This window comes from Prionailurus viverrinus, chromosome B2, assembly GCF_022837055.1.
Source record: "Prionailurus viverrinus isolate Anna chromosome B2, UM_Priviv_1.0, whole genome shotgun sequence".
In the NCBI taxonomy this organism is placed as follows: Eukaryota; Metazoa; Chordata; class Mammalia; order Carnivora; family Felidae; genus Prionailurus; species Prionailurus viverrinus.
Window position 1 is genome coordinate 72176146 of NC_062565.1, and position 25624 is coordinate 72201769.

The following is a 25624-nucleotide window of genomic DNA, read 5'->3' on the forward strand; positions in this document are numbered from 1 at the left end:
CTATGCCGGCTCCAAGATTGTAATGATATTTCTGCATATTTTAGATGATTTATCATTTTGCCTTTCACATATGGACTTACATTCTAACTGAATTTAATATTTGTGTATAAGTAAGATGACGTATCAAGATTCTGTTGTTTTTTTCCCTCATGTGGATATCCAGTCGGTCCAGCATCATTTATTGAAAAGACCCTCTTTTCCCGTCAGTGAATTATAATGTTTATTTATTTATTTTTGAGAGAGAGACAGAGAGTGAGCAGGGGAGGGGCAGAGAGAGATGGAGACAGAATCCTGAGCAGGCTCCATGTTGTCAGCACAGAGCCTGACGTAGGACTCAAAACTCATGAACCATGAGATCATAACCTGATCCAAAAGAGTCTGATGCTTAACTGACTGAGCCACCCAGGAGCCCCTCCCTTAGTGAATTATAAATTAGATATCCTGTGATATCTGGTTTTGGATTCTTCTCTGTTCCATAGATCTTTGTGCCAATACTATCTTATTTACTGCAATCAATTGAAAATCTTCCAACTTCATTCATCTTCAAGGCTGTATCAGCTATTGGGCCTTTTGGGTTTCCATATAAATATTAGAATCTACCAGATTCTTTTTTTAAAATGGGATTTTTTTATTGAGATCCTAATGGGACAGGTTGGCATTTAGCAGATAGGTTTTCTAATCCACTAATCTGGCATATATCCCTTCATTCATTTAAGTAGTATTTAAGATGTAATCGAGAACTATTTTCTGTTAGAGGTTTTTCTTCTCTTTTGCTAGAGTTCTTGCTAGATACCTGGCATTTTCAATGCTGTGATGGTGAATGGAATATTTTTAAACTATTTTTTCATCTTCTACCTTGTTGCTGGTATATAAAAATACAAATACAACTGGTTTTAGCTATTGATCTTAGATATAGTCAGTGAGTTACTAAATTCACAATAATTCTAACATTTTTCTATGAATTCTTTCATAGAAAGAAATGATTTAACATTTTTTCCTTATCCTTTTAACCTTCATTTTTTTCTTTGTATTGCATGTAACATCATAATGAATAGAAGAGATGATAGGTGGGCAATCTTGTTACTTATTTTAGAGGGAAGATTTCCATATTTTACCTTTGTATGAAATAATTGCTGTAGATTTTTTATCTACTCTTAATCAAATACCAAAACAGTGAATTTTGCTTTATACCTAGATTATCATTAGATATTTTTTGTGACTGTTGAATCTTGTCAAATGCTTTTTCTGCATTTATTGAGTTGATCATGTATTTTTCTTCTTAGTCCTGTTATTATGGCAAATTAAATTGATTTTCACATGTTAAGCAAACTTCACATTTAAGAATACACATAACTTAGTCATAATTCATTATCCCTTTTATCTATGCGTTGTACATACTTGTTTAGGATTTTTGCACTATGGTGATAGTGAATATTGATATTCATAGGATAGTAACTATAGTGTTGAGACTTTTTTGTTGGGAGACCATTAAGAAAATAAATTACAGGCTAGTTTAATGTAAAATTTTTGTTAAAAAACTAAAGATCTATGGATACCTTGATGGCTCAATCGGTTAAGCATCTGACTTTGGCTCAGGTTGTGATCTTGCGGTCCGTGAGTTTGAGCCCCACGTCGGGCTCTGTGCTGACAGCTCAGAGCCTGGAACCTGCTTCAGATTCTGTGTCTCCCTGTCTCTCAGCCCCTCCTCTGCTCATGCTCTGTCTCTGTCTCTCAAAAATGAATAAGCATTAACAAAAAATTAAAATACTAGAGGTCTATGTAAAGTGGTAAATTAGCTTCTCTTTATTAGTAAGACCTTATGATATATATGTGTTTTTGAATTTTTATTTATTTATTTGGTGTTTTCTGGTGAAGACCCAGAAGTATTTAAATTCAGAATGGTCTCTGATAAAGCTCTAGGTAGCAACTTAGGAACATGACTGTGTTATACCTTAGTAAAATGACTTATTAAAAGCCAGTTGTCAGCCGCTGGCTTAATGTTTTTAGTTTCTCTCTTTGTTTTTTGTTTTTGTTTTTTTCCTAATTTTTTTTTTTTTTTAATGTTTATTATTGGGAGACAGAGAGACACAAAGCGTGAGCAGGGGAGGGGTAGAGAGAGGAGGAGACACAGTATCTGAAGCAGGCTCCAGGCTCTGAGCTGTCAGCACAGAGCCTGATGTGGGGCTTGAACTCACAAACTGCTAGATCGTGACCTGAGCCTCAGTCGGTCACCTAACCAACTGAGCAACCAAAGCACCCCTTCTCTCTTTGTACTAATATAGTTTGTAACATGTTTCGTATTTCAGATTTAATTTTATTATCAAATATTCTTTCCTTTTGTTGATAACAACAACAAATGCAATTTCAGAAATTAAGGAACATCAAGAACCAAAGGTTCCAGAGAGTAACCAGAAACAATGGCAGTCTAAGAGAAAGTCAGAATGTATAAACCAGAATCCTGCTGTATCTTCAAATCAGTGGCAGATTCCAGACACAGCCCAAAAAGTTGATACAGAGGTAACTTTCTTTTCCTCTGAAGTGTAACATTGCCATTATTTGTAATGTGATGGTCATGTTAAATTTTTTTCTTTTATTAAATCCTTATGTACCATTTTTAGTGGACTCGTTTACTTAAAGGATGTTTCTTATTATTCACAAAACAATGATCACTACTAGTGACAGATTCAGTAAAAGTATATGTCAAGCTGAAGTCTTTTTTTATTTTCAGTGGTGCTTTTGGATTTCTGGTAGACTGGTGCAGGGGTCAGCAAACTACAGCCTATCGGTCAAATCTAGTTCTCAGCCTGTCTGTAAAGTATGTTTTACTGGAAGACAACCATCCCCATTTATTACTGTCTAGGGCTGCTTTTGAACTGTAACAGCAGAATTGAGTAGTTGCAACAGAGACTCTGCCTTAAAAAGCCCCATATGTTTACTACCTTGCCCTTTACAGAATACAATATGCTGACCCCTGAACCAGTGCAATGCTGTACCAAAAGATTTGATAATTTCCTATTATCCCATGGATAAAATAGAAAAATATAGACACTGTATGTGAATTTATAACAGGTTGAATGATCATTCCCAATGGTCAAAGGTCATTTCAGAAGGAATGATCTGGTAGGCTACTAGAGAGTCATACTGTATATAGTCCATGGCTATACTGTCCTCACTACTTTCAAGTTATATTCTAACTCAGTGGGTTCTCATGTTTTTGTGTTGAGATCCTCTTTACACTCTTCATTATCAAGACCACGAAAGAGCTTTGTTTATGTAAGTTATATTTATCTGTATTTACTGTATTAGAAAGTAAAACAGACATTTTAAAAATATATATTAACTTACTAAAAATAACAATATAAATCATCACATGTGAATATAGATATTTTATGAAAAATAAGTATTTTTGTGTTTTATTGAGGTGTAATTGACATATAACATCAGTTTCAGGTGTACAATCTAACTCAATATTTGAATTATGAAGTGATCACCATAATAAGTTCAATTAACATCTGTACCCATACAGCTACACAATTTTTTTTCTTATGGTGAAACTTATAAGATTTACTCTCTTAGCAATTTTCAAATATGCATATAGTATTAATAAATATAGCCACCATGCTGCACATGCATCCTCATAACTTATTTTGTAACTGGAAATACCTTTGTATGTCTTTATTTAATGTTTATTTATATTAGAGAGAGAGAGAGAGAGAGGCACACAGAATCTGAAGCAGGCTCCAGGCTCTGAGCTGTCAGCACAGAGCCTGCCATGGGGCTCAAACTCATGGACCGCCAGATCATGACCTGAGCCAAAGTCAGATGCTTAACAGACTGAGCCACCCTGGTACCCTGTCTTTGTATCTTTTGATCCCTTTCACCTGTTTCGTCCACCACCCATCCCCACCGCTGTCAACCATTAATTTGCCCTCTGAATCTATGAAGTCGTTTTTTTGTTTGTTTGTTTGTTTGTTTTAATTCATATGTAAGTGATATTATGCAGTATTTGTCTATATCTGGCTTATTTCACTTAATGCCATCAGCGTCCATCCATGTCACAAATGGCAAGATTTCATTCTCTTTTATGGCTAATACTCCACTGTATACTATGTATATATACACACACCATATTTTCTTTATCCGTTCATCCATCAGTGGACACTTAGGTTGTTTCCATGTCACGACTATAGTAAATAATGCTGCAGTGAACATGAGATTGTATCTTTTTGAGTTAGTATTTTCATTTTCTTTGGATAAATACCCAGAAGTGGAACTGTTGGATCATATGATAGTTCTATTTTTAATTTTTTGAGGAACCTTCCTACTGTCTTTTATAGTGGCTGCACTGATTTACATTCCTACCAATATTGCACAAGAATTCTCTTTTCTCCACATCCTTGCCAACACTGTTAGTTTTTGTCTTTTTGACAAAATTCTAACAGGTATGAGGTTTTTGTCTTTTTGACAAAATTCTAACAGGTATGAGGTGGTATCTCAATGTGGTTTTGATTTGTATTTCCCTGATGATTAGTGATGTTGAACGTCTTTTTCTCTACCTGTCGGTTATCTATATATCTTTGGAAAAATATGTCTATATGTTTAGACATATTTACATATTCTGCCCAATTTTTAATTGGATTGTTTGCTTTTTTGCTATTGAATTGTAGGGGTTCATTATATATCTTGGATATTAACCCCTTATCAGATACATGATTTGCATATATTTTCTCCCATTCAGTAGTTTGCCTTTTCATTCTGTTAATGATTTCCTTTGCTGTGCAGAAGCTCTTTAAGTTCAATTATAGCCCCACTTACTTATTTTGCTTTTGTTGCCTTGTTGCCTTTGCTTTTGGTATCACATCCAAAAAAAATCCTTGCTAAGACTCCTGTCAGGGAGCCTACTGCCTGTGTTTTCTTCTAGAACTTTTATGGTGTAGGGTCTTACATTCAAGTCTTTAATCCATTTTGATTTAATTTTTGTATATAGTGCAAGAAAGTGATCCAGTTTCATTCTTTTGCTTGTTGCTGTCCAGTTTTCCCAACACCATTTACTGAAGAGACTTTATCTTATTTAATTAAAGATCTAAGTAATGAAGTAAATAATAAATATTAGATGGGAAGAATCCTGATAGGTTAAATCATGGATCATATGAAACAGCATCTTTTCTTTTTTCTTTTTGAAACTTGAAAGTCAATAGCAGGGTGAGAGGACTCAAAACCATTTATTTGTCATTAGGGAAATGCAAATCAAAACCACAATGAGAAACCACTGCATACCCACTAAGATGGCTATAATTTAAAAGAGACAATAACAAATGTTGGTGATGAAGTGGATAAATTGGAACCCTCATGTACTACTGGTAAGAATATAAAATGGTGTAGTTACTTGGAAAATGGTATGGCAGTTTCTCAGAAGGCTAAATATAGAGTTATCATATGATCTAGCAATTCTACTTATAAGTATATACTCAAGAAAACTGAAAATCTATATCCACACAAAAACTTGTACTTGCATGTTCATAGCAGCATTATTCATAATTGCCAAAAGTGGAAATAATCCCGAATATCCAACAGCTGGTGAGTGAATAAACAAAATGTGGTACTCTAATTTCATTATTTCATTTTATTATTCAACAATGAAAGGTAATGAAGTACTAACAAATGCTACAACATGGATGAACTTTAAAGACATGCTAAGTGAAAGAAATCTATCACAAAAGGCCACATATTATGTGATCCCATTTATAAGAAATGTCCAGAATAGGCAAATCCGTATACAGGCAGAAAGTAGATTAGCGGCTGCCAGAGACTGGGAAGAGTGGAGAACGGAGGGTGACCACTAATGGATATGGAGTTTCTTAGGATGATGAAAAGGTTCTGTAATTAAATAGTGCTGATTGTGTACTCTTGTGAACATACTAAAATCCACTGGATAGCATACTTATGAAAAGAAGAAAAAGGAATTAGGTGGTTTCCTGAAGTCACTGATTCTCCAGCAGCCCTCTCAAGTAGAGATTGTTTTTACTTCACATCTCACTTACCTTATAACTAAAAACTCCCTGTAGCTATATCCAGATCATTTCTTCTCTTACAGAGCCCTGACCTTTTGAGGCTCCTGTTTTTTGGATATACCATCCTGTTCCTTGCTCATTGCTATCATCTCTGGACATCCTAGTGACTCCCCATCATTCCTTGAGGATATTGGGCTCTGGATAACTTCCACCTACTTCTGATTAATAATTTCTTCCTCCCTTCTGACCATTTCCTTAATTGCACTTTAGCTACCCATTCCTATATCCCATATACTGTGGTTTTATTGATTAAAGGAAGCTAAGTTTTCAGAAGTACAGAGTACTTATTTAGATTATAGAAGTTCAGTAATGGTTATAGTAGTCCTGATGGCAGAGGATATTAGATCCTGTTTTGTTAAACAATACCATGAGTCTTCCCTCTCCTTGTAATCCTTTTGAAGAAAATATAATAGGCTTCAGAACTTAGAGTGAAAGCTATACTAAAAAGTTATTGGAAGTCTGGAATACATATGTTTACTTATTTTAGCATGTTTGTGTATTACATTATTTTTTCTTTTAGAAATTAAAATGTTTGTAAAGCTATTGAACAGGTGTCTAAAAACTGTAAATCGTGATTTATTTTTTTTTTTTTAGCAGAAACAAACCACTTTTGAGCAACCTGCCTTTTCAGTTTCAAAGCAGTCACCACCAATATCAACACCTAAATGGATTGACCCAAAATCTGTTTGTAAGACACCCAGTAGCAGTGCCTTGGATGATTACATGAGCTGGTAATTACTTTTGGCATTCTAGTTTGGCACAGTGGAAATAACATGGTCTTCGGGGTTAAATAGATCTGAAGTTGAATCCTGCTCTGTTACTTTAAATTTTTTTTTTTTTTTCAACGTTTATTTATTTTTGGGACAGAGAGAGACAGAGCATGAACGGGGGAAGGGCAGAGAGAGAGGGAGACACAGAATGGGAAACAGGCTCCAGGCTCTGAGCCATCAGCCCAGAGCCCGACGCGGGGCTCGAACTCACGGACCGCAAGATCGTGACCTGGCCGAAGTTGGACGCTTAACCGGCTGCGCCACCCAGGCGCCCCTCTGCTCTGTTACTTTAAAGAGTTTCCAAATTTATATTATTTTTCTGAGCATCAGTTATTTCACCTGTAAAAGGGGAGGGGAAGGTGGCTACAATACATTTTTAAGGATTGTTTTGAAAGTCTCTGTCCTATTGTAATTTGTGCCAACAATCTATAAATACTCTAAATATGTAAAACTTCTTGGTAATTACACATTGCTACATGGATATCTTTGTGTAACTGAGAGGTATTTTAAAGGTTAGTATTCTTATACATGATAAACGGTAGCTACATTTTATAGCAAAGGAGGGTTTTTAATTGGAATGTGATAGTTTCTGAAAGAAGTTGGTTGTATAGGTCACATAGTTCTGGGAGTGTTCAAAGGTAAAAGACTTGAGTGTATGGGAATGAGGGATGAGTAAAGAAATTGGATGGTCAATGCCGATTGATAGGAAACACAGGGATATTGCAAAAGCAAATTAATGACATTTCAAAGAAAGAAAATAAAGGAATGTGGCACATCATATCATCCAACTAGTAGCTATATTTTTAATGTCTTAGAGGATAACTTAAGTCCATGATGCCTTTTGTTTTTAATTTTCATAATGTAATCTTTGATTTTAATTAGAACTGGCCTTAGAAGTTTCATAACCTGGGCTCTTACCAATTTAATATAGTTTTGCTATATATTACTTCATTTTATTATATGTGGAATATTTTAATTTTTTTTTAAGTTTATTTATTTATTTTGAGAGAGAGAGAGAGCAGGGGAGGAACAGAGAAAAGGAGAGAGAGGGGATCCCAAGCAGGCTCTCTACAGAGCCTGATGTGGGGCTTGAACTCATGAACTGCGAGATCATGACCTGAGCTGAAGCCAAGAATTGGATGCTTGACCTATTGTGCCACCTAGACACCCCATATGTGGAATATTTTAAAGAAAGTTGATAACTAGAATAGTGATATAGTCATTTTTTGTGAAGTTAGGTTATATATTGTCAACAAGTATTTGAACTCCTTTGTGCCAAGCACTCTTCTAGGTGTTGAGGATGTGATAGTGAATAAGATAAGCAAAACACAAATGTGAACTCAACAGCTTTAATCTCAAAAGTCCAAACTCCTGTAATGTAATTGGCTTTCTGATATTTCTAGCATGCTGTTGTAGAGCACTATTGTTAAAAAGCACTTGTATGCCATAGGCTGACCTTTGCATTGGCTAAATTCTTCTAAAATAACCCCAACTTCACTTTTAAATGCCATCTTATTAATTTTACTAGTAAGGATTTCTTGTCTAGGGACAAAAAATTACTTGCAGAAAGAATTTCCTCAAAATGAAATTTCTGGTGATAGTATATCTAGAATATATAACTTAGCTATATTATGAAAACTGATGTGGATTCTGTTTGATGTAATACATTTAAGTTTATATGCATCTTTTAAAATCACACAAACACTGAGTTAGAATCTTGTTTCTACATTTTTCATGTTTTAAATTAAAACCATTTCTTTCCTAGTTTTAGAACTCCAGTTGTAAAGAATGACTTTCCACCTGCTTGTCAGTTGTCAACACCTTATAGCCAACTTGCCTGTTTCCAGCAGCAGCAGCAGCAAATACCTGTTACTCCACTTCAAACTTTACAGGTTTGATAAATTTTATTTATGATGGTATATGTTTAAGGTATGATCCAAAGATTTTATTTTCATAACATCTAGTTGTTAGGAAAGGCCTTAAGAACTTGTCCATTCTTAGGCAAAACTCTTAATAGGGAAAACCTATTAAGGGTGCCTTGTGACTTTGAGAGATTAGTTATTGAAGAAGCTAATGAAGCTTTTTCATGAACTAGGCCAAAAGATCCAGTTTGAATAGCTAGGCAAAATTTGTCTTGTAATTTAGGTAACATTTTATTCTGTTTCACTACTTAAGCCTACTATTAACTGTGCAGCCTCATTTCACTGGCTGATTAATATGCAGTTAAATTTTCAAGAATATCAGAATAACAATATAAGATGCTACTAAAATATAAAGTAATTATAAAAATAAGAAAATTTTTGCTGGTGAGGCAATTGTATTGTCATCTGGAGAAAAAATACTAATATCAATACTATTAAAATTAGTTTCTAATAACTATCTGAGTGGCCACTAAATACTGGTGGAAAGCATGAACTTGTAAGAGAGGCTTTCTGGCCATGAATCTTGGCCTCACTACTTACCAACTGTGTGACCTTTTGTAAGTTACTTAAATTTTCTGTGGCCATTTCATCATCTATAAGGTGGGGATAATAAAGATACCTACCATAGAGGATAATTGTGAAGATTAAATTAGTTAACATATATGGAACTTGTACAGCGGAGCCTGCTACTTAGTAAAGAAAAGATAGCAGCAATTGTTATTTAAATAAAACAGCAAAACACACACACACACACACACACACACACACACACACACAAACAGGTAATTAGCTATTACATATTGAGAGATTAAAAAAAAAATTAGCTAACAAAAAGTGGAACAATGGTCACCAGTGTCTAGAGGGAGGGAGGAGGGAGGAGTTACTGTTTAATGGGTGTAGAGTAAAATGCAAATTTTTGTTATGTATATTTTGCAATTAATAAAGAACAAAAAAGCTGACAATAGATTATCCTATGGAAAGAGAAATAGTATTTTGCAGATTGAAGCAGAATAATAAATTACTAAGGAGAAAAAGATGATCAGGTTTGTCCATACATTGATTCAAAACATTTGTTGAACTCTTCCTCATGTCAGACCCTGTTTGAGTTGATATCTAGAAGTCAAGTCATGACCAAATGAATGGGCCAGGAGCCTTCTAGAAAAGGCCAGTGTCAGGAGGAAACTAAAAAGAGTCCAAGAGGGACGAGGTGATCCTTAGGATTCCTCTGGGCCCTTTGAACTTTACCCCAAGAGGGATAAGAAGCTGTGTAACAGGTTGGAGCAGGAAAGTGAAGTGATCTTATTTGCATTTTGAAAAAAATTACTCTGGCCACAGTGAGGAGGATGGGCTAAGGGGGATGTGGAATGTTCTATGTAGGAAACTGAACTTCACATTAGTATTGAGTCAGAAATAAGTCAGAATTACTTACTCTAACAACTGTCAGCAGTTAAGGGGCAAAAACATTGAACTGCTTTCTTCCCTCTCAGAAGTTTTCAGTTTAAGTGCGAGAAGATGCTCCAAAAGGAAGAGGGGTGGGAGTAGGTAGTGAAAAGCCTTTCTGAAATTATAACTGAATGAAAAATAACAGGTACATATTTCAAAGCCTAATACTTTCTTACAGAAAACATATTTCATGACTCAATAGTGTTTTTTAACCCCTGAGGTTAAAAGGTAAAGAAAGAGATTACATGAGAGAGTTCTACCATTTGGGATTTAAAACAGGACTTGGTTAAATTGAGGTTTATTCAGACAGACCCGTTTCAACTTAGTAAATCAGCTAATCAGATGCGCTTTGTGTCTCCAGCTTTCTTGTCAGCTTGGAATGGGTCCTCTCACTGCACTCCCATCTGTGCAAAGCATTTATAGATCCTCTGAGAGCTCTGGCATAAGGGAAGGGAAATGGGGTCTGTTGCAATAGTACATCAGCTACAAGTTTGCCAAGGTAGATGCTGAAGTTCAAATTAACTAACTTGTTGAACATCATTCAGCAGAAAGGGGGCATTGCTGAAATTTGCATTTGTCTGATGGACTCTGGAGCTAGCATACCGCTTCCCTTATAATGTAGTGCTAAATGAGGAAAAAGAATTTAGATGTAATTATTTATGCATGTATGTAAGTGAAGAGGGATATATAAGAAAAAAGAATAAGGTGAAAAGTAATAGCTTGTGAGTTTGTGTATTGGCATTAAGTGTTTTCTCCCCTGAATCTTCTATTTATTTATGTTAAGAAGTAAAGGTGAACATTGTATGTCAACTATACTTAAATTTAAAAATTTTTTTTTAATTTTTTTTTTTTTTTAATTTTTTTTTTTTCAACGTTTATTTATTTTTGGGACAGAGAGAGACAGAGCATGAACGGGGGAGGGGCAGAGAGAGAGGGAGACACAGAATCGGAAACAGGCTCCAGGCTCTGAGCCATCAGCCCAGAGCCTGACGCGGGGCTCGAACTCAGGGACCGCGAGATCGTGACCTGGCTGAAGTCTGACGCTTAACAGACTGCGCCACCCAGGCGCCCCTAAAATTTTTTTTAAATTAAGTAAAGGCAAGTTAGAGGGAGACCTTGGAAGTCTATCTATATATTAATAAGTTTATTAATTTGACTAAAATATGTAAACTTCCTCTTTAAAATATTGTGACTAATATCTAATTACTTGAAATTTAAGATAATTTAAAAATTGGAAACATTTCACTGTACTAAATGCAAGCTAGTTTCTCAGGCATATTCTTTGCACCTTTGAATCTTTATATATTTTAATTATTTAGATTTCAGCATCCTCTTCAACAAATGAATGCATTTCAGTTAAAGGAAGAATTTATTCCATATTGAAGCAGATAGGAAGTGGAGGCTCAAGTAAGGTAAGTATCTTAAATATTTAAGAAAGAAAAATATTTTCAGCTTTCTTTTCTTTGTCTTTTTACCCTTTGGGGCTCTTTTTTCTTAACATCTAGGGGCCCATATTGCTTTTGAGCCAAAAATATCCTTATTCCCTGCTCCCATTCCCTCTTTCCAACAAATGACATATCTCTTTAGACCTATCTCCTAATTCTAATTCTCTGTTCTTCCCTCTGATGTCCTATGCCTCTAGATTTCTTCTCTAGATGACATTAACATGGATTTGGGGTGGCAAATGAAGCTATGTATTATAAAAGAATCTTTCTAAACATCACGTAGGGCATGTTGTAAATAATATTTTAGGATGATTCAGCAAGATATATGATTAATATTTTGAGGTTTTTGAGTTTTTCATTTCAAAAACAGTTTAGTAATGAGAGTTTCTGGAATTAGACTAGATCATTTTCTAAATGTATTTGAGCTCTAAATTTACATGGTTCTGCTTTTCTGGGTGGAAGGCATCTCAAAAGATCTGTCTAAACTTACCATCTTTAGTTCTTCTCATTCGGTTCTCTTAAATCCACTTCAGTCAGATTTTTACCTTTATCACTTAGCAAAACAATCGCTATCAAGATCACCAGTGATCTCAATGTTTTTATTAAATCTAATTCTTTGCTTTAATTTGGGTTACTTAGCATTTGGGAGAGTTGATTGTTCTTTTCTTATTGGAACTTTTTTTTTATTCCCACTTGGCCTCCCTCAGTTTTCCTCTTCTCCAATTGGCCATTCCTTTTAAGTGTTTTTGTCCCCCATTATAATGGTGCAATGCCCCAGGGTTTAGTCCTTGACCTCTTTTCTTCTCTTTCTAAACTCACTTCACTCCTTTGGTGTTGTCCAGACTCATGGTTTTAGATACCATGTATATGCTGACAGTTCTTAAACATCTTTCTAGCTTAGACCTCCCACTTGAATTCCAGACTTGTATATCCAGCTCATTGCTCACTATCTCTCCTTGGGTGTCTACTAGATATTTAAAACTTAATATGTCCCAAACATAACTCTGGCTCCATAGTCTTTCCCAGTTCAGTAAATGGCAACTTCATTCTTCCACTAACTAGGCCAAAAACTCTGAAATCATAATTGACCTCACTTTCTCTCACACATACACCCAGTCAGTTGGTAAATCTTGTTGGTTCTACCTCAAAGCATATCTAGCATTTGCCTATTTCTCACCACCTCCACTACTATTACTTTGTTCAAAACAACTGCCATCTTTTCACCTGGATTATTATAATAGTCGTATACCTAGTTTCACTGATTTAATCCTTGCTTTCCTGGTGTATTTTAACATAAGAGTCAGTTTTCCTCTAGATCTCCTCATGTCTTTGCTCAAATATCTTCTCAATCAGGCCTTCCTTGGCCACACTCTTTAGTACCACAACTCTTAACCTTCCAGTCACTGGTGAGCTCCATTTCCTTCTTTATTTTTCTCTGTAGCCCATCCTCTGTGCTTTGTAATTTACTTATTTGGTTTGTTGTTTGTGTCTTCCTGAACTTGAATATAGTTCCATCAAGATAGGGATGTTTGTCTGATTTGCTCAACAGTGTTTGCTCTGTTATCTAGAATACTACCTAGAACATAACAGAGTGAAGTTATTTGTTGAATGAATGTCCCTCCTCAACTGTTTTGCTGTTATAAGTTGTTAAGGATGATGTATGAAGCACAGCCTGTTGGGTTTAAGTTTTACTGTATTTTCTAAGCCAACTAACAATAGCTAGATTTGTTTAAGATGGTCTTGTTAACTTATTATAAAAAGGTGTGTACATTACTATGAGTAGCAGTTCAATAATATTCATTCCTTTTTTGTATACATTTTCTTCTTTCCCTTGTCTCAGATTTCAGGCATGGGAATAAAGGGACAATTGATTTTTATCAATATATTTGAATTATCTGATTTAGTTGCTTTAATAGAAATTCTTTTGTTAACCTTTATTTAGCTATAGTTGAATAGTGTCCAGGTGAGATACTTATTTAGTGGCATGTTTTCAGAGGATGTAAAATAATCTTGATGGTGTTTTAAACATTTTTTCCTTGGAGCATAATGAAGATGTTAGCTTAAGTGAAGGGTCAGATGATAAAGACATGACTGGCCCATATTTTTTTTAGTGTGATTATATTATCATTTTTTAATTTAATTATTATGGTGGAGTTGACAAAATCAAAGTACCTCAGGGAAAGAGGGTAACATGCTTTGTGAAACTAGCCATTTATGCTCTATTCTAGAGTTTAGGCAGTGGCCAACTTATACAGTATTAAGAACATTTAGGAAGGTCATGGAGGCTAATAGGAATAGTCATGATACTAGCCTGTCTAGTTCTTTCACCAACTTCCCATGAAACTGAAAATTATAACTCTGATACTATCTCTATGAGATGGAAGTAGAGGCTATTTAATCATCAGTTATTGCAAGAATTTTGCCAGAAGAGGGGCAGTAGGGGAGTAAAAGCACATACGTGCAAAAAGTTGATTGAAAAGTTTTTATTTCCTTCAAAACTTTGAGATCTTATTATATAGTTTTAATATCTTGCAAATCTCTTTTTCTGATATACCCGACAACTTCAATAGGTTTTAAAATGTCCACTTCATTCTGTCCTAATTGTCCTTAATGATGGTAGCTAACTTTGCTACATTCCAGACACATCCATCTTGGTCATCCTTCCAACCCTGTGTGGTAGGAACTACTAACAACATTTTAATTCTACTAGAGTGGTAGGTACTCTCAATTCTCTGAGGTTTAGAAGGCTGTTTACCATATACAAAGTGGCTTTACACTGTTTTAAAATTCCTTTTATCATCCTTTGCTCTTTTCTGCAGTCTCTTGCCCTATCACTGTTTTAATGCCTCTCTTTGTCTAATTTGTTGTGTGTGCAAATAAAACCAGTAATACTTTGTTAGTTTTATTTTTAAAATTTTAAAGTAACTATACCTGACTGCTTGATAGACTGTCCTTATTAGTACAGTTGTAAATGCATGAATCTCATATACACATTCGTTCTCTTCTTATCCTTGCCCCGACCTGGTCAAGGTTAAATGGTTTTTAAATAAATGATATTTTACTTCATTTTGTCAAAAGGGATGAATGAATGTAATTTTTCTTGCTTATAATGGCATTTGTATTTGTATACTTGCATTTTAGAAGCCTCATGCCTCTTGCATGTTTTCTGAAAGTTGGACACATTAACAGTATTTTCTACTTTTCAAAATGTATTTATTATCTGCCCTATTGCTTAGAAGTTGACTGTCATTATAGCCAGAGCTGTTTGACCCATACCTGACAGTGGGCTTATAGGAACATCTTGTTCTTGTCAACTTGACTTTGAAAATGGGACCTAATCTGGGGCGCCTGGGTGGCTCAGTCAGTTAAGCTACAGATTCTTGATCTCAGCTCAGGTTTTGATCTCAGGGTGTGAGTTCAAACCCCACATTGTGCTCTGAGCTGGGTGTGAAGCCTACTTAAAGAAAAATTCATAAACTTTGATCTAATCTACTTTTCACAACTGAATATACAAATAGCTTACAATTATTACATATTTTAAAATACCACATGAATGAGATGCCAATTCCAGGCACAGTGGAAAAAAAACACCATCTGTGAAATGAATTGACTCTTTATGAAAGCCCTTAGTAGTTCTTAACATTTTATTGAATTGTTTATTTATTTATTTAATTCATTTATTTATGAAAGAGAGAGCATGTGCATGAGTGCAAGCAGAGAAGGGGGCAGCAGTGGTGGGAGAGAGAGAATCTTAAGCAGGCTTCACATTCCCTGCTGAGTTCCATCCCGTGACTTTGGGATCACGACCTGAGCCAAAACCAAGAGTCAGACACTCAACCAATTAAGCCACCCAGGCACCCCCCTTAACATTTTTGAATGTCTTTTGCTTTAGGTTATTTTTTTGGTCAGGGCAACCCAACAGTGTTATGAATAGATATGAAATTTAAATAATCTTTCTTATATGTTGTTATAAAAACTTTTTATGTTTATGCCTTTGTGTTATTGAATGCCCATTGTCATAGGCAGTTGAGAATGGTCTGTTAACTCTCCTAACATATTTTTTTTCCCTTCAATACTCAAAATAAGCCCAGGCACGTTTAATTATTCATATTGGTATTTCTCAACCTAAAATTCTAATAAATTTAGAGGTATTGTGATAGTGTAAAAGTAGTGCATTCTAAACTTTTTCTTTTGTTCTATATAGGTATTCCAGGTATTGAATGAAAAGAAACAGATACATGCTATAAAGTATGTGAACTTAGAAGAAGCAGATAATCAAACAATCGATAGTTATCGGAATGAAATTGCTTATTTGAATAAACTACAACAACACAGTGATAAGATCATCCGACTTTATGATTAGTAAGGATTTTTTTTTAATATAAAAAGAACAGGGGCGCCTGGGTGGTTCGGTCGGTTAAGTGTCCGACTTCGGCTCAGGTCACGATCTCGCGGTCCGTGAGTTCGAGCCCCGCGTCGGGCTCTGTGCTGACAGCTCAGAGCCTGGAGCCTGTTTCAGATTCTGTGTCTCCCTCTCTCTCTGCCCCTCCCCTGTTCATGCTCTGTCTCTCTCTGTCTCAAAAATAAATAAACGTTAAAAAAAAAAATTAAGAAAAAAACACTATTTTTGCTATAATTCTACAGATAAAGAAGATAAATACTTAGTCTTAATAGTGTAAGCTAACCATGTATTTTTTTGTTGTTGTTTTGTTTTTAATGGCAGTGAAATCACGGACCAGTACATTTACATGGTAATGGAATGTGGAAATATAGATCTTAATAGTTGGCTCAAAAAGAAAAAATCCATCAATCCATGGGAACGTAAAAGTTATTGGAAAAATATGTTGGAGGCAGTTTACACAATTCATCAACATGGTATTTTAAAACTCGTTATATGCTGAGTTACAATAATCATTAATAGTGTCATCTTACGATTTTTAGGTATTTGTTATTGGCACCTCTAGACTAGATAAACTAAATATTTGGACACTCATTTAAAGATGAAGGCACAAAAACATTTCTTTAAAACACTGTTAACCAAAGGATATAGTGCATGAACTCAAGTCCCCACAGCCATAATGCATCCATAGTGCAAAATATACCCATATCTTTATTAGTATTAACATAGTCCATTATCCTGTGTCTCTAAATAGTTCAGTTATAGCAGATCTGAGACTTAGGGGTTCAGGCATCCCAAAGATCTGAGATGTTTATTGTGCTCATTATGATAGTCGTTTTGTATTGTGTCCCTTGTGTGGGAGTTGGTTTTATTCTTTTTCAATTGTTAGCCCTAGGTTGTTTTTTTTTTTTTTTACTTGGACTTGGTTCTTTTTAGGGCTTCTCTGCCTTTACCTTATCCTTTTTAAAAAATAACTGCTAACCTAGATTAATTGTAATTTTTCTCCTCATGTCTCCCTATAAGTTAAAAGATAATTCAGTGATTAAGATCAGGGCTGTAGGGATAGAGGTGTCAGGAGCATTAGGGTCTTCCATCTGACAATATAATTTATGATGTTATCTAGTGGGTGGTGAAGATCATAAACTCTGAAGCCAGAGTGCCTGGGTCAAGTCGTGGCCCTGTCACTTAGGTTTTATGACCTTGAGCAAATTACTTAATCTCTGTGCCTTAGTTTTTTCGCTTAAAAGGATAATATTAGTATAGTAATTACCCCAGTTCTGGTGTGAGGATTAAATGATTCAAGATAAGCAGCAAACTTAGAATAGTGCTTGGTACATTGACGGTACTATATCTTTTTAGAAAATATTAAAAACGAGGGGCTCCTGAGTGGCTCAGTTGGTTAAGTGTTTGACTCTTGGTTTCGGCTCAGGTCATGATCTTACGGTTGGTTGAGATGAGCCTTGCGTCGGGCTCTGAGCTGACAGTATGGAGCCTGCTTGGGATTCTCTTTCTGCCCCTCCCCAACTCACATGCTCTCTTCTCGCTCTCAAGATAAATAAACATTAAAAAAATATTATACATGAGCATTTACTTTGACCAAAGGAATCAACTAGGCCAGTAGATTGTGAAATTTCTTTTTTTTTTTTTTAATATTTATTGATTTTTGAGAGAGAGAGAGACAGAGTGAGCGGGGGAGGGGCAGAGAGAGGAGACACAGAATCCAAAGCAGGCTCCAGGCTCTGAGCTGTCAGTACAGAGCCCGATGCAGGGCTCTAACTCACGAGCCGTGAGATCATGACATGAGCAGAAGTCGGACACTCAACCGACTGAGCCACCTAGGTACCCCATTGTGAAATTTCTTTTATACTTAGAATGTTTTACATTGTCTGATATTACAATGGATTTTTATTTTGAAGGCATCGTTCACAGTGATCTGAAACCTGCTAACTTTCTGATAGTTGATGGAATGCTAAAACTAATTGATTTTGGGATTGCAAATCAAATGCAACCAGATACAACAAGTATTGTTAAAGACTCTCAGGTAAGACTTAACAAATGGTTGGTTACTACCCACTACGGTTCAGTTCCATTCCACCTGTAAAGTATTTTGCTAATGGGGATTTTATTTTTCCTACCTCATTCTTCAAAGGATTTGAAACCTTTGTATTAAGAATAGATACTATAAGAATAAAAACCATATTTAATACACTTTAGAGAGTCAAGATCAGGTAGAAATAAATCTGGCACTTTTAAATGATTTTCCTATAGCTGAGGTAGAGAAGCATAATGCCTGTCTTGGAAATCACCTTTGTCATGATCTTGAGTTCACCTGAAACTTTGTCTCAGAGATTCCTGGTAGCAACCGAAGAGGGAATTGCAGTTACATGTTTTTTTTATTGTCCATGAGGTAAGATTATTTCATTCTTCTGGAGAAGTAAAGCTTTTCCTATCACTTGCATTTGAAAAAAAATTCTTAAGTGGGCCTTCATATTGGAAACAACCATAATATTGTACTCTACTGCCTTTTTCTAATAGGATATGCAGTTACAAACTTAATAAATTTGTCTCCATAAAAACTGAGGTGATAACACCAAAGAATAACTAAAAATAATCCTGCTTGAAGTCAAGATGATGTGTTCTATGTATGCAGATTTTTGGTGTGGATGTGCCATAATCCTAGAAGTAAAACTAGACTATTTTTAGGAGGAATAGATGAACAGCATGCCTTTGAAACAATTCTATTTGATAATAACTTCTCTTTGTATCAAAAATATGGCTGAACATGTAATTGTAAATCAACTTGAAGATTCCCTCTATGGCAAGGCCCTAAAGTACAGGTATTCAGTGCTTGAAAACAGAACCACTTATTTTAGACTAAAATAAATGCCTTTTAAGGTTGGCATAATCTGACTGTGAAAACTCTTGCATGATTTAGATTCCTGCCCCATCTCACTCTGGACATGGGCCCAGGGAATACTTGGAGACATAGCTAGATTTTTGATTGGTTGGTTGGTTGATTTTTTTTTTTTTTTTTAAAGCATTCTAGGCCTGTTCCAGCACAGAGAAATGAGTGATATCAATTCCTCAAGTTTATGGCCATTAATATAATTTTAGCCTCTACAGTTTTATGGTAGTTGCCCATCATAATCATAGAAAAAGCTTAGCACTCTGAAAGGAATAACTTTTCTGATTATGGACCCAATTTATTTTTCTGGAGTTGTGAAGAAACTTATGTCCTAATATCGTTGTCAGTTACTTGATTTTTTAAAATATATTACTGAAATATGTAATTATTCAAGTTTCTAAGAATCTGACATTTGTGTTTTAAAAAATCTAAAGCAGAATAAAATATTTTCATTGATTAGTGTTTTCTGTGCTTTGGCATACAGGTTGGTACAGTTAATTATATGCCACCAGAAGCAATCAAAGATATGTCTTCCTCAAGAGAGAATGGGAAATCCAAGTCAAAGGTATTATGAAGGCTATTTAGATCCCATTTATCTGGCATCAGAAGGGAATGGACTATTCTCTGATTAAACCTAACAGATAACTGAAAGTTGTTTAAGTTCTAAAACTTTTTAGGCCATTTTAGAGACCTTGCTTTCTTTGGCAAATGGTCATGGGATTCAGTTTTACAGTTATTGATTTGAGACTGTTCTTTTAATATTGTGCTTTTAATACGGGATGTCTCAACAATGTGCTCTAACAAAAAACGTACCCAGGGTATTTTTTTTCAGTTTCAAAATGAAAGGTAGAAATTAAGACTAAATTAGCTCAGAGTTAAGCACATTAAAATGATCTTTGCAGTCTTTTGTTTCCTCTTTGGTTCTACATTTCCAAGTACAATTCTAATAGGCAGTTTTTTCCCAGCCTGCCACAGCTACTTTCCCACTTGCCTTCTTTTACCACCTCAGTGAACTTTGTGTTAGCCTCATCGGTGTCTCTTCTTGGGCTCATTTTGCTTGCCTGGATGCCTCTGGCTCCCGAGCTAATCCTTCGTTGCTCTATAGCAGTGTAACCAAGTGCATGCAAGCATTACATTGTTGTCCAGGGACCTGCATTCAAGTAATAGACCTGCCTCTTTGTTAACAACCATCTTTATGAATTAACTTGCCTGGTTTCTTCATCTATAAATTCAGCTTATAAACAGTACCTGTTTTAAAGGTGAGGATTAAATGATAAAGAATATAAATCACTTAATACATTGTCTAGCCCTAAATAATTGCTTGATAAATATGTGCTTATTTACTAATTATATTTTCCTTCCTAGAAAATTGTGGCTTCTAAATTTCTTCTCAAATAACCGACATAACATTATGTCAAATAGTCTCTTATAAAATTCTTTTTATTATTTGTTTAGCTTCCCCTTTTAATACTTAGATTTGTTGTCTTTTTTCTTTTTCTTGGTTAGACTTTCCAAGGTTTTGTTAATTTTAAAGAACCAAGTCTTCATTTATTAATTCTATTTTCATTTGCTCTCTAATTTCTGCTTTTATCTTTATTAATTGTATTTCCTTTAGGTTTCTTTTTTTTCTAGTTTCTGGATGTAGATAATTGCCAATTTAATTTTTGTATTCTTTCTTAATGAAAACATTAAAACTGAATTTTACTGAGTTTTACTTTAACTTCTACTTCCACTTTTTTGTAGTATTAATTTTCATTAATTCTAAAGTTTTCAGTTGCAGCTTTAAAATACTTTGAAATAAGATTTATTTTGAATTGCTTGTAGAGTTCAGATTTTTTCAGTTTTCAACTCAGTGCTTTAATATTATGGGTAAATCTCCATTCAATGTAATCACCTGCTAAACAGTGGCCTTAATGATTCTGAACAGAAGACAAATTTTTTATCCCACCATGTAAGATAATCCCTGCTTGTGAAAAGCTCAAACCCTTCCCAGTCTAGCTCTGTTTGCAAATTACTTTCCAATGAACATCTGTGGGCTATTTGGAGTTTCTATTCTGAGGTCTATTGGGCACATTCACTATTTCCCTCTGCTTTCTGTTTCAAATGCCTCTACTATACACGACTTGTGGCTGTTGGTAGTTTGTGTCTCTTCGTATTCTGGGGTTTTGGGGTATGGCTTTTCACTTTGTTTTGTTGTAAATCTTCTCCATATGTCTATGGTTTTGCTACAGGCTTCTCTGTCTGTCTTATCTGGGGATTTGGACAGACTGAAAAACTGTGCTGCAATCTAAAATGCAAAACAAATAAAAAGCAGAAACAAACTCCTAAATACAGAGAACAAACTGATGGTTGCCAGAGGGGAGGGAGGTGGGTAAGAGATCTGGCAAAATAGATCTCCAAAAGAGGAGTGGGAGGTACAGGCCTCCAGCTCTGGAATGAGTAAGTCATGGGATGGAAGGTACAGCATAGGGAATCTAGTCAATGGTATTGTAATAGTGTTGTGTAGTGACAGACAGTAGCTATACTTGTGGTGAGCATAGCATAGTGTATTGAATTGTCAAGTCACTATGTTGCACACCTGAAACTAATGTAACATTGTGTCAGCTATACTTTAATTAAAAAAATAAATAAGAAAAACTATGCTGCCACAGCCACTGCTATTTTTCTAGAATCTGAAATCCTTTTTTAATCCATGATTTATGTAGAAACGGATTTAATTTCCAGATGGTTAAGTTGGAGGAAGAGGAGTATTTTCATTAATTTTTAGTTTTCTTTGTGTTTGGCAATGGGGTCTGTTTTATCTGCCGTTTTCTGAAAGGTGTGCTAAAATCTCTCTACCCTTCCAACCAAAAGAATTTATTGTAGTTTTTACTCAATATAGTTCTATTAAATGTAGTTTCAGTGCAAAGAAGTTCATGACCATCTTCTTGGTTGGTTGTACCTCTTATCATTATAAAATGCCTTTCTTGTATTTTGTTATGTTCTTGTTCTCCTTTCCTAATGTCAACACTGCTATTCTGCTTTCTTTTTTTCTTTCTCTCTCTTAAAGTCAAAATGGTAATTATGTTATAATACTGCATTGGTTCTAATGAGACTGTTTAATACAAAGAACATGTTATGATAAGTAATATTTTTGAGAACTTACTATAACCGGAAATTATTCTTTATGCTTACCCATATCTCATGGTTACATCATTTAATGCCCATGACAATGTACTTTTATTATTTCTGTTTTAGGGGTGAGGAAATGGAGATACATAGAATTAGCTAATGATAAGGCCAGGATTCAAATGCAGCCCAGCCTGGCTCTATAATTTGCATTCTTGGGTTTAGGATAGTTCAACTTAACATTTTTGAAATCTATGCATATTTACATATTATTAATTTTATATACAAATTTATTATAATAAAATAATTTTGGAGAAAAATAAATTTAAAATTTGCAGTTAATGTTTTTTAGTTTATATTGTCGCAAGCTGACAAGAACGTAATATATGTTTTGGTTGAAATATTTTAATTACAAGTTTGTTGAGAGACTTAAAGCTCATTTCTTGGTAAAATAACCAAATATAGCAAAAACTAGAGAAAGATGTTTTTTTTATGTAAACTTAATCTAGTACTTGCACATTCCTTGAGGTTTAGTTATGATTTTAAATGGCAGGGAATATATGTTTACATGTGTGTATATAAAATACTCTTACATTTAATTTTATGTTAAAATAATTTTTTTTTTTTTTTTTTTTTTTTTTTTCTGAATTAGATAAGCCCCAAAAGTGACGTTTGGTCCTTAGGATGCATTTTGTACTATATGACTTATGGGAAGACACCATTTCAACATATAATTAATCAGATTTCTAAATTACATGCCATAATTGACCCTAATCATGAAATCGAATTTCCTGATATCCCAGAGAAAGATCTTCAAGATGTGTTAAAGGTAACATTAATAGTATATGGATATAGAAGAATGATTTCATATATCATATACTTAAATTGTTTGCTTAGAAGAAATCATTGAAATCTGGCATAGGTAGATATAACTAGTCTATTGGAGGGAATTATTGAATGACTTAGCTTTTTAAGTCATGTTTATTTTGAAGGTATTTTTAAAAAGCTTATGAATCCTTGGGAATTTTGCAAGAATGACTTATGGAATCTTGTCATTTCTGAGTGGGCTATCTAGAAAGCAACTTCTGTAGTATGGTGCAATCTTGAAACACACTTTATATCAATATTACATAAGAAAACTTGATTTTTAAAAAAATTAATCCTTATTTTTATAGTGTTGTTTAATACGGGACCCTAAACAGAGGATATCCATTCCTGAGCTTCTGGTGCATCCATATGTTCAAATTCAAACTCATCCAGGTATTTCTTTGAAAATCAGTTTATTAGATTACTAATTCATTACTAAGTAATTACACTAATTATACTAAGTAATTATGCTAATTACTAATATAAACAGACTTTTAGCTATAACAAAACCAGAATTTGAATGGGCTACTTCCAGATTTCCTCCATCCTTAAGGAAGTTTCTTTTATTCTAAAATACTAAAATAAATGAAATCGCCTTTTTTTTTTACTTGCATTCATTTTCACTTATCCATGGTAAGTAGCTTTGATCAATGATAAATTACATAAAGCCAGCCATTGTGCTGTTAAACAGAATGTATTTGTGTATTTTATATTTTTTTAATGGTACCAGTAGGTTATTGATTCTATTTTTATTACAGGTAATCAGATGGCTAAGGGCACCACTGAAGAAATGAAATATGTTCTGGGCCAACTCGTTGGTCTGAATTCTCCTAACTCCATTTTGAAAGCTGCTAAAGTAAGAATGTCTGTTCTCTATCTACATTACTTTTAATTGTTTTGTATAGTTTAGTGAATTAGATGCTTAAACAGGTACTCCAAAGAAAACTTGGTCCAATCATAAGACAACTATGAAATATATTTTGACATTTAGATACTTGTGCTTTTTGACAAAATAGACTTACTTGATTTACATTCTTATTGTACAGAGAGCACAATTGAAAGTGAATTGTCATAAAAGGTGCATACCTAAGATTGCAGTCAGGTCTCAACTGGATAAATTTAAAAAGCAACCTGTCTTTTGAATCAACAATATTCTTAACACAACTTTTGAATTCATTTCTTCTAGCCATTTTTTTCTTAAACCATCTTGGAGAAGTCTCAGTATTTGTTACATGTAATGACTTACAGCTGTGTACAGCAGTCAGCCCACTTCTCAAAGTGAATGCCTCAGACCTTTCAGCCTCCCAGTGTTGGTTTATGTCTATGCCACCATTTTTTGGATCTCATTGCCATCAAACAACTTGTCGTTTCTAGAACCCTATGTATGTTTATTGCCCACTGGTTTAGTTAACCAAGCAGTTACTAATTATTTATTTCAGTAATAACATCTTCATGTTTTAAATTTCTACCAGTGTATTATTTAGAGCCTTTTATAAATAGAGATGAATTAGTTTCCTTTATCACTAAGGTTGTGTGTTCTCCAAGACAGAGATGTCTGTCATCTTCATAAATTAGATGTTGGTTTAGTCTTGAATCCTTTAAGAAATATGTAGATTTTAATATAGCTGATTATGCCTATTTATATAATAATTTGTATTATTTTTTTTAATGTCATCTGTTTATTAGTTGAAATATCATCTGATAGTCTATTTCCTGATGAGGGTATTTTAAAGTGTAGCAATTTATCTAAGACTAGCTTTATTTAAAAAAAATACGGGAGACTAAAAAGGGCTTGAAGGTGCATATGTATGCTTATTAGTAGCTATGGTACATTTCTTTTACAGAAATATTGAGGTGTATCTTATGATAGATTTTTAGGCCAAGCTAGGTGTTTACAATTCTTAATTATCTTCAATAGTTTATAAAATAATTTTGTAGTTATAAGAACAAGAGAGAAATTCATTTCATGTCAGAATATGTTTAGTTATCTTTATTAATCTGATAATCCATTGAATTTAAAAAGTTACAAAACAGGTGTGTGTTTTTAATTTCAGACTTTATATGACCGATATAGTAGTGGTGAAGGTCATGATTCCTCTTCATCATCCAAGACTTTTGAAAAAAAATGGGAGAAAAAATGATTTGCACCTACTCACAAACTGTCAAATATCAACTGTAAAAATATATTGGACTGTTATACTCTTGATTCTCTGTGGAAACTGCTCTTAAGGACAACTTAATCCTGAAATGTCAATGGCAGAAAAATTCAGTGGATTATTCTCAAAAGAAAACTGTAAAAATAATAACCACTAATGATACTATATATATTAAGTTGTAGAATTGTTCTCTCTTATGCTTTCCTGCAAATCTACTCTATTTGATATCATATCACACTTAGAATAGTGGATGGACAACTGAAATATATTCTGAAGAACTATGTAAATAAAGCTTTGTAGCATAAAATGACACTAAAATGTAAAAAAATGTATGGTTATTTTCTTTAAGCTAATGCACTGCTGGTGTGGCAGCAAAACACTTTAAAAAAATTGAGTTAAGGGAAGACACAAGAGTCTTCAAGAAGAAAATTCCAAAGGGTTTGAATTCTAAAATAGATTTCCTGATTGCTTTATGGCACTGATACAGTCCAGAATTTTAGAGCTGCACAGGTTCTTTTAATTCTCCCTTTGATTCTTC

At 34.3% G+C, this 25624-nt stretch overlaps 1 protein-coding gene across 7 annotated transcripts in view; it reads left to right on the top strand.

The window, feature by feature from the left end:
* The window catches only part of TTK (TTK protein kinase), a 40041-nt gene extending 14645 nt beyond the window's left edge, over positions 1 to 25396 (top strand). For 5 of the 7 annotated variants that reach the window (XM_047860607.1, XM_047860606.1, XM_047860611.1 and 2 more), the window contains 12 exons: positions 2369 to 2517; positions 6666 to 6802; positions 8607 to 8733; positions 11526 to 11618; positions 15856 to 16013; positions 16375 to 16526; positions 17967 to 18091; positions 19440 to 19520; positions 22716 to 22892; positions 23239 to 23323; positions 23689 to 23786; positions 24985 to 25396. In XM_047860607.1, the coding sequence (XP_047716563.1) occupies positions 2369 to 2517; positions 6666 to 6802; positions 8607 to 8733; positions 11526 to 11618; positions 15856 to 16013; positions 16375 to 16526; positions 17967 to 18091; positions 19440 to 19520; positions 22716 to 22892; positions 23239 to 23323; positions 23689 to 23786; positions 24985 to 25071 (1469 nt within the window). In that variant the 3' untranslated portion in view covers positions 25072 to 25396. The remainder of the gene's footprint in view (positions 1 to 2368; positions 2518 to 6665; positions 6803 to 8606; positions 8734 to 11525; positions 11619 to 15855; positions 16014 to 16374; positions 16527 to 17966; positions 18092 to 19439; positions 19521 to 22715; positions 22893 to 23238; positions 23324 to 23688; positions 23787 to 24984) is intronic. The other 2 variants (XM_047860612.1, XM_047860613.1) reach the window with 1 other exon arrangement.
* Positions 25397 to 25624: the final 228 nt, after the last annotated feature.